At 45.1% G+C, this 9823-nt stretch overlaps 1 protein-coding gene across 3 annotated transcripts in view; it reads left to right on the top strand.

Annotated features, from left to right (window-relative positions):
- LOC105978215 (zinc finger and SCAN domain-containing protein 5B-like) overlaps nt 1–6427 on the top strand; it is a 7882-nt gene extending 1455 nt beyond the window's left edge. Inside the window, exons 2-6 of one of the 3 annotated variants that reach the window (XM_045292310.1) lie at nt 1301–1513; nt 2449–2596; nt 3737–4146; nt 4657–4804; nt 5476–6427. In XM_045292310.1, coding sequence (XP_045148245.1) covers nt 1301–1513; nt 2449–2596; nt 3737–4146; nt 4657–4804; nt 5476–6251 — 1695 coding nt within the window. In that variant the 3' untranslated portion in view covers nt 6252–6427. The remainder of the gene's footprint in view (nt 1–1300; nt 1514–2448; nt 2597–3736; nt 4147–4656; nt 4805–5475) is intronic. The other 2 variants (XM_045292312.1, XM_045292311.1) reach the window with 2 other exon arrangements.
- Nucleotides 6428–9823: the final 3396 nt, after the last annotated feature.

The following is a 9823-nucleotide window of genomic DNA, read 5'->3' on the forward strand; positions in this document are numbered from 1 at the left end:
AGCTCTTATCTGTACCTGTGTACATGCTCTGGTCTGGCTGGATTTGTAAGGTAGAATTGGGGTTGTTGGGGTGGGGGGCATTAAAGAACTAGAGGAAAGTTGTATGTTTCATCTACTGCACCCTGACTGGCTCTTCTCCCCCACAACCCTTCCTTAATGGGATGGTCCAATTACCTACAGATGGGCTTTGAGTTTGGCCTCCGCACCTCCCCCTCACTCCTGAAATTGGATACATTTTGCAGGCTGCTTACATCCATTCTGTTCTTTCGGGTTGCCTGGAAACCGCAAGAGGTCATTGTACTCAGTCCTCGAAGGTCCCCGTGAGTCAGAATCTGGGCTTGAAGTCAGGCCAGTCGCTTTCGTTTTATGTTTATGCCACTCATCCGCCCTGGTTGGCATCAGAGATCCCCTGGCAACTTGGAGAAGCGTTTCCCCCGGGAAGTTCCCTAAGTCCCAACACAGGTTGAGATGCCATGAAGCGCAGGATTTAGAACCCGTTGGCCCATATGCCTTTTGTCTAAAGGAGCGCTGTGGGTCAGTGGTCTGGATAGCAGGTGGCTGAATGTCGGTATTCCGATCCCTTTCCTTTGACATCGAAGACCAAATCATTCACGTCATCAGGAGCGTTTTCACAGAAAGAGCTGCTAGGAGTCGGTTCTAACCCATGCCCCGCCCTTCCCCCTTGTGTCTCAGAGCAGGAACAGCATTCACTGCCTTGTCCACGGATCACTTGGGGATGAAGTAGGTTGCCTGAGTTTTTCTACTAGGTGACTGGGGACACCGAATGAAGCTATAGGAGGAAACCACTGGTGCAAAAGAGCTAAGACTCAGTCGTTTAAAAAACGTGCATGTTCATTCTCTCCTGAGTTGCTCCTCTGCCCTTGTAACAGAAACTCAGTCCCTCCTGATGTTTCTATCTATCTGTCTGTCTGTCTGTCTATCTATCTAATCTTTGGCTATCTATCTATCTAATCTTTGGAGTTGCCATTTGTTTCCAAATAGATGTTAAAAATCATAATTTCCAAGACAGACATTTTTTAGTAGTTAAGCTAAACAAATGTCTGGGTTGAAGATTTCAGGGGCTTTTATTGGTTTCATGTTCAAGCATTATTTCAGGGAAATAGTTTTCTGGGTTTATACAACCTTCATAGGTACAAAAAAAGTCTGTACTTCACGAGAATTTGAAATTCATTTATAATTTTTCCTGTCTTTTATCCGTATTATTGTATACCATCTTTGGGAAAATGTATGTAAGTGCTCATAGGAAATCTGATCTTGATTTTCTCCCCACCCCTCACAGTCTATAGTCTCCATAAATGGAGAGCAATTTCTTCTACAAAATCCAGATGTTGAGATGGTCGAATCTGAGGCCAGGGATGGAGATGATGTGAACATCTTGTGCAGGGAGCCAGGTTCCCTTGTGAGTGAGACCCCTCTGGCAAATGGATGGGAGGTCGGTGAAGAGCACCAGAATCTTCCAGCAACGGATGAAGCCTCAAGCAGACGACAGCAGGTGAGTATGGAATGACTAATGATTGGGTAGGTGTGGGAAAAGGTACAGAGGACTGCGGTAGGCAAGGTGCTTGGTTAGTGAAAGAGCTGTCCTAGAAAGAGCCTGGATTCATTTCCCCAGGCACTGCATGGATGCGCTGTAGTCTTAGAGCCCTGGTGGTGCGGTGACCAATCACCTGGCTGCTAACTGACCGTGTGGTGGTTTAAGCACACCAGCTGCTCTTCAGCAGAGAGGGATGACAGTCTACCTTTGTAAAAGGGACAGCTCTGGAAACCTTGTGGGGAAGTACCTGTGTACTCGAGGATAAGCTGAGTTTTCTCAGCACATTTTTTATGCAGTTCTGTGGTAAAATTAGGCTGCTATTTGGGTCTGTTTATACTCAAGTATATACGGCACTTACTATCCTGCCCTGTAGTACCACTGTGAGTCAGAATCCACTCATGCCAAGTTAGGGCAGAATCAAGATTCATTATCCTTGTTCCTCATCCCCACCATCATGAACACCTTGGGCATTCACATGGTGTTAAGGCAGTGTAGCCCTAGAGAAATGAACTGCTAGCACAGGTTTTCTTAGGGGCATTCCTAGAAAGAGCAGATTACACGTTGTTTTTCCTCTTGTGGGGTGACGGCGGATTCAGATTCATCGTCTCAGTTCGTAATCTGTGTCACTGGGGCTCATTGTTCAAAGAGCAAAACCTGGAAGGTTGGGACTTAGAAATGTGAGGAATATCAAGTCCTGAGAGGTAGACATTTCCATATTGATACTGACTGGAGATGAAGTAGCCCATAGGCTGTCTGAGTGTATCCACAGAATTGTTATTTCAGAAGTTTAGAGTGACAGCCAGGCTAACAGGAGTAGCCAGGAAAGAAGGGAGAGACCCTTCCAGACTCCAATCCAGGCACATCACTCACCATGTTGGGGTCTCCATTTTTAGGGGCAGAGATTTCTGCCAGAGGCTACTTCCGCAAGTGGTGATTTGTGGATTCTGAGCCCTGAGCAGAACTTGGACAAGAACGTGACAGAAGATGGGGATGAGCCAACTGCCTGTGTGGCCCAAGAGCCTCAGCTTCTGAAGGGTGCTGGTAAGTATGCATCCTGGGGACCAAGGGCCCATGAATGACTCCTCTCCATTGTCTTCTATATTTAACTAAATCATTCTTTTTTAACTGATGAGAGCAGGGCATAATGCAGCGAGTGGAAGTAGTCCCTCGTTTTTCTGGCAGAATCACAAAGTTTTGAAATGTATATCAAGCGTTTTAGAAGACATAATGCTGGCAAACATGGTGGGATCCGAGGGACCGTATCTCTGTCGAGGCACACAGGGTCAGACGCAGAGACGGAAGATTTCAAAGAGGTTTTGCAACAGTCCTCGGAGTAAATCATATTCTCCAAGAGCCGTTTGAAGGCCCTGTACATGCCTGAGTATAGAAACGATTACAGTCTTCGAGCGGGTGAGAAGGATAAGAAAGGGAAGATATGCACGGTTGCAAAAAGCCCACAAACACACACCAGTTCCCATTGATGTATCCATCGTGATTCATAGAGACCCTACAGGCCAGCGTTGCCCCTGGGGACTCAAAGTCTGTACACGTGTAGACAGTCGCATCACCCTCCCCAGGACCGTGGAGTAGGTGTGAACTGCTGACCTCTTGTGGTTAGCATAGCCTTGAAGTGAACTCATCGCCTATTCCATGACCCAGGGATCTCACCCACTCTTAAGTAATGTTTATCTAATATCTAATTCTCATTAGACCTGAAAGGGTGGAGCCGGGTGGCTTGCAGAGTGGGTTATGTGTTGGGCTGATAACTGCAATGTCACCGTATCAGAACCAGCCACCCTGAGGAAAAAAGGCTTTCTACTCCCCTAAAAACCCCTACAATCTGGTAACCCCAGATGGGTGGTTCTGCTCTGACCTAGGCCTATGATGGGTCAGAACTGAACAATGACAGTGAAAACTGGGGAAGGCCATGGTCTTTTCCCTTTTGGGGGGGCGGGGGAGGGGTCTTTTCCCTTTTATAGACTCACTGTGAGTCAAGAAAGTTACTCCAGATCACAGAACGGGTCGGTGGTTAGGGCAGGATTTGTACTCAGTGGAACGTGTTGTGCCATGTTTCTTCAGTGCAAGCATGAGCAGGGCCACCTCATAAGGACTCACTGCTCTTCCATCAGGGTTTCCGATGAAGTGTGAGCTCAGCACGTGTCTGTTGACCCTCTCTTCCAGTAGATCCCTTGGGAGCCGGTGGCAGAAAGAGTACTGAAGAAGGCACCTCTTTTGGAAATATGGAGCTTGACACACCAACTGCCCCTGTTTTGAGGAAACGCATGTCTGCTCCAGGCACAAACAGGGAAGATGGCGAGAAGAACCGGAGACATTCCCAAAGTAGAAAACCAGACAACTCCCAGAAATCTGAAGAACTCCATGAAGAAGCTACTTGTTTGGTCAAAGCAGAATTCCTGGCACTATTTAATATTTGCCCAGTAGATTCCCCAAAGACCAGGGAGCCTAATGCCCATGATTCACTGAGGATTGTGGGACCAAGCGAGCCTGATTTACCTAACACCAGTGGACAAATGGAGCTTACTCTGTCTGAAGATCGAATACCCACGAGTTGTTCACCCTATCAAGTTAAGGTACCTGCCAAAGTCCTAATGAGGGGAGAGTAAATGGGTTGTTGTTCTTTTGACAAATACTTGCATTCGAGATCACAGCAGGTTTGGGAAAAATTAAGATTCTTAAGCCTTTCTCCTTGTCCCTGCTGCAGTCCACACCTTGACCACACAGCTGTCATTTAGTGCATTCCAACTGACACTAACCGGATAGGACAGAGAAGAGATGCTCCCATAGGGTTTCTATGGCGTGACTGGTGAGGTCAGCATCTTAGGTGTTAATTGTGGTGCCACCAGATCATGATTCAATTTGTAAGAATGTGAGGAATAACTAATTAATAACAGACTTGGGAATGAAGTATTGATATTGATTGGGGGTGCGGTCTGTAGGACATCTGTGTGTTTGGCCATAATTTGTTTCTAGGGAGGTTTGGTGTTAGATCAAGAGTATGGGTAGAAGTGTGGAGAAGGCAGGTGCCCTTTCCTATTTTCCTCTAGGCAGATTATCCACCACATTCTGTTGTCTTTTATCAGAAGCAGAGTTGTCCGCCAGAGACTGTGTCTGCATATGGTGAACTGGAGAGTCTGATACCTGAGAAGATCTTGGAAAAGAGCTTGATGGGCAATGGGACTAAGTCAACAACATACATCACTCAAGAGCCTCACCTTCTGAAAGAAGCTGGTAAATATGGGGATTGTTAAAAATGGTTAGGACACCCACCGTCTTTTTCTCCTTTCTCTCTTACACTCTACATTACTAAAGGGGTGTGCGGTCTCCCCTAATGACATTCAAACCATGTGAAGATGAATAGCGTGGGGCTGTCGTGGTTATGCCTTAGGCTCTGATGGGTAAAATATGTTAGGAAGTCTCACTATCCTAACCTCGAAGGAATATTATACTTCTGCCAAGGCAGATTTCTTTGTTCCTGTACTGTCCACGGTAACCAGGTTTGCCTTTTCAGAGTGGATGTTGTGGCTTAGATTTCCAATCTTCACTGTGTCTTTCCAGAATACCCTATGTTCTCTTAAGCTTGTGAGGCTGGGACAGTTTCATGCGAGACTAATGTTAAGCCATATGTATGTGGTATTAATCAAGTGTGCTTCACTAAGTGTTGTGTAGTGTCTCTGTCTGCATAATGGGTGAAAGACTAGGCTGCTGACCACAGGGACAGCAGTTTGAACTGATAACCCATTTGGAGGGGAAAGATGAGGGTTTCTTTTCTCATAGAGATTTGCAGTCTCTGGAGCCCTCAGGGCCACTTACACCTTGTCCCATAGGGTCACTATGGGTTAGAATTGGCTCCATGTAAGTGAGTGATCAGTAAATAATGTATTCTAAATCCTTGCTTCCAGCAGATTCTGTGTGGGCCAATGAGAGTGGGAATCGTGGAGAAGGTACTTCTGTTGCAAATGTGGATGCTGACACGCCATACTCCCCAGTTGTGGAGAGACCAGTTTCTACTGAAGGCCCAAACAGACGAGATTATGAGGAGAATCGTGGACGTTCCAAAAGAAGAAAACCAAACAAGTCAGAGACAAATCGAGAAGGACATAATGAAGGACATACTGGTTTGGCACAATTGAGACCAACAGAGCATGGTGCACTGAAGACTGTGGAACCCGCTGACTGCACTTCACCAGGAACCATGGGACCAATTGACCACAGGGTGGCTAAAAAGCAAAGATCCACAAAGCAGTCATTCCATCAGTGTGGATTTTGTGAGAAACTGTTTACTTATAAATCTCAGTTTGACATCCACCAAAGGACACACACAGGAGAGAGGCCCTTCAAGTGCAGCACCTGTGGGAAAGGCTTCATGCAGCCATCAGATCTCCGTGTCCACAACCGAATCCACACGGGAGAGAAGCCATTTAAATGCGACATCTGCTCCTGTCAGTTCTCCCATGACTCCACCCTTCGCGGCCACAAGAGGATCCACACCAAAGAGAGACCATTCGTTTGCCAAAGGTGTGGGAAACACTTCAGCCACAAGGGGAATCTCAACGTCCATCAGAGGATCCACACTGGACAAAAACCTTACCACTGTTCTGATTGTGGTCTAGGCTTCCGTCAGCTGGGAACTTTCAGGCGCCACAAGAAAATACATATGAAAGTGACATCCTGTTAGTTGTCTATTGATCCCTCCTGGGTCAATTGTGAAACACGTGCTAAGAAAAGGTTAGGGGCGGGGAGCTGATAGTGCTGGTTGTATAATTTCACTTAATGGGATTGAATGACAGAATTGTATGTGAGTGGATATATTGGATTGTGTGAGCTATGGCAAAACAAACAACTATTATATAAAAAAAAGGAAAAAAAGAAAAGGAAAAAAAAGGTTCTTGTGGGGATAATGAGGGAGGGTGGACAAAGCGGAGCTGATAGCAAGGAGTTCAAGAAAGAAAATGTTTTGAAACTGATTGTTGTAGCAATTGTACAACACTGCTTGATGTAACTGAACTATGGAACGTTGTGATATCTGTAAGCTCAAAGTAAGGGTTAATAAGAAATAAGTTTAAAAAAGTAAAAATTTCACAGTTCAAACTAAACAGTTCATTCAAAGAAGAAAAACCTAACCGTGTGTTTCTGTATAGATTGTATCCTTGAAAATTCTATGGGGCAGTTCTACTCTGTCCTGGGAGCTTTGGCATAGAATTGACTTGATTCACACAGTAACACCAATAATTCTGTAATAATGTCCAAGTCTTTATCACGTTTTTTCATCTATATTCTAAAAGAAATAAAATTTGAAATGCAGAGGTCCCCGACACAGGTGTTACCTGGATTCATTAACAGTTCTTTGTCGTCTAGTGGCTTTTATCATCTTTGAATATCTGCCCGTTTTTCTCCTGGGAGTGGTTCTTTTCACTTTAAGAGTGTCATCGAGTGATGTGGCTTGATAAAAATATAAGCCAGCTCATAAAAGTATAGGACCCTGTGGGCCGAGTTGACTAGAGAATCAAATCCAGTGACACTCGTGTTATGTATAGGAAAGAGCTGTATAGAAGTCATCGTATGTCATTAGAGTGTCACAGCCCAGTCCATAAGGGCAATATTAGTCCATAAAGCCCTGTTCGGACTCATGCAGCCGCCTGCATTGATGCGGAAAGCACAGAGGTCACAGGCCAGTGGTGATGTAGACTAAGTGTTAGGCTGATAGCTGAGAGCTTGGTGGTTCAAACCCACAAGCCACTCCCAGGGAATAAGATAAGGCTGTCTGACACATGAAGATCTGCAATCTCAGAAATCTTATAGAGCTGCTGCGAGCCAGCAGTGAGAAACCACCAGTCACTCGGTGGGAGAGGCATGAGGTTTTCTGCTCCCCCAAATATCTGCAGCCACAAGAACCCCAAAGAGTTTCAAGTGCAAAAGGTCAGTCCAAATATGTAAACATTTTATCACACAAAGAGCACCTATTGGATCTATTTTTTTTTCTTTCTTTTTTGTATCTACTTCCAGATGTCAGTCACTTGGGGGGAAACTCGGATATTCAGGATTCACCCCAAAGATACCGAATCAATAGATCGTTTAGGTTGGGGTCTGATAATTTATATGTTGTGACAGTTCCCTAAAGGCTATGGACGTTGTGAGAGGAAGAATTCCAAGATAGCCCTCAAGATTTTTGGCCTCCAATATAAACACCTTGGCTAATCCACTTCCTTCAGCCTTGTGAATATGACATGATTACCTGTCACCATTTGGCAAAGTAATATAATTAAGGTTCGAAAGAAATTGACTGTGAGTTAATAAAAAAGATCACTTTGGGTGGGACTGACTGGGTTAGGCAAGCCCTTCATCGGGACTGGGTCCTTACGCAAAAAAGAAATTCCAAGTTTGAGGGATTCTCCAGATGGTCTTGAAGGAATCAACCACACGTCAATGGCCCATGGAGGAAGGCCTCACATCTCGAATTTGAGGGCAGTTTCTAGTTACTGAGAGTAACTCCCAGCCAAGTGCTGAAAATAAATGAGAGAATTCATGCCTACATAGCTGCTAGAATCAGAATTCTTCCAATAACTGGAATGAACTAAAAGAGGACATGGATCATCTGAAACCGTTTCCTCCATCAATTCCTTGATTTCGCCTTGCAAGACTCTGAATAGAGAATCAAGCTATTTGCAACACACACACAGGCTTCTGACCTACAGAAAAGATGAGGCAGTAGATGGATATGGGGTAAACTGGGTAGATTTTTGATGATCTGATACACAGTAATGGGAAATAGATTCACAGTCAAGTTCAGAAGCCATGGGACTACAATGTGTTCTACTCTATTTACTGAATAGTACCCCAGAGGCTGCAGTGTCTTGAGTTGCTTACTGCAGATATTGATATTATCCCTTACAATAACCAGAACTAACATTTATTTATGGAACCCTGGTTAAGCATTGGGCTGCAATCCCCATGGTCAGCAGTTCGAAACCACTGGAGAAAGACTGGGTTTCTACTCCCATAAAGTTAGTCTTAGAAACCCCGAGTCAGCCTGGACTGTATGGCAGTGAATGAGAACATTTAGTTAAGTGTCGACATTTTTGTGTGTGCTGTACATTGGTGACATTACTTAACCATCACTGTAACCCTAGGTAGAGGAGGAAACCGAGGCTCTGGAAACATTCAACTTGATGAAGCTCAAAGAGTGAGGAAGTGAAAGGTCAGAATCATGACTCAGTCAGTTTGGCTTCAGGGTGCTGCTCCTTCACGTGCACTCTGCTCCTTTTTCTGTTTGCTTCTCTGATGGGCCGCGTGGAATGATAATGGACTTCTCTGTGCACTTGAGAGCAGGTTCCTGGTCTCACTGATAGCTGCCCCTGCAAGCCTTGTATACCTTTAAGCACACCCTCTAGTTTTGCTAGTCTTCCCATTGGTTGACGTGAGTCAATGAAAGGATTCTATCCTGACCACGTGAGCTGACCTCACACTGGTGGCCTCAAGTCAGGAGGCAAACATTCTGTGGGAACAGGGCCTCGTCGTTCCTCAGCTGCATGCTGGGCAGAGGACTGAACTGCAGCTCAAAGTCTCCTTTCACCCTACGATCATAATGGACCCAGTGCAGAATTCTTTCACCCTTTTGTTTCTGTTTTTAATGGAATACCCACTTCATTTGTGCTTGCCGGATGCAGGTGAGTTCAAGCCAGCAGAACAAAGATCAGTCTTAAAAGAGTATCGTTTCCACCACTTGTGTTACTTGGTTCAGGGGAAGTAATAAGGTAGCCCTAAGGATAAATTACATTTCACTGCTGTAAGTTTTCTTTTCAAGGCAAAAAACCATCAAAAATATGTATCAACGGCACCTTGTATAACATGGTCGGCCCAACGGGTAGAACTCACGTCCCTCTGACTCCAGCACGATGGAGAAAGCACAGAGGTAAGTGGTGTCGGCTCGAGGCCCTGGCGGTCACTGTAATGTCGGGGTCATTTAAGGTAGAAGAGTCTTTAGCCGGTTACAACGAGACTGCTAGAATCTAAAAGCCGTTCTTTGATTGCAGTCCTGAGTCCACATTTCAGTCCATCTTTTAAAGGTGAAAAACTCATTTATCCTTTAGCAGAAAGCAAAACGAATGTTACTATTCTTTAGGGCTAGGGAGCATTACTGGGTTCAGCAAGATTATAGCATTCTGGTAACTCCAGGAAGAGCAAGCATGCTTTACCAGGGACATTCCTTATCCTAAAAGAACCAATACCCGAATGGACTATAATATCCTG

Source organism: Echinops telfairi, unplaced genomic scaffold (genome assembly GCF_000313985.2).
Source record: "Echinops telfairi isolate 266 unplaced genomic scaffold, ASM31398v2 ScPeMD7_655;HRSCAF=1070, whole genome shotgun sequence".
Taxonomy (NCBI): domain Eukaryota; kingdom Metazoa; phylum Chordata; class Mammalia; order Afrosoricida; family Tenrecidae; genus Echinops; species Echinops telfairi.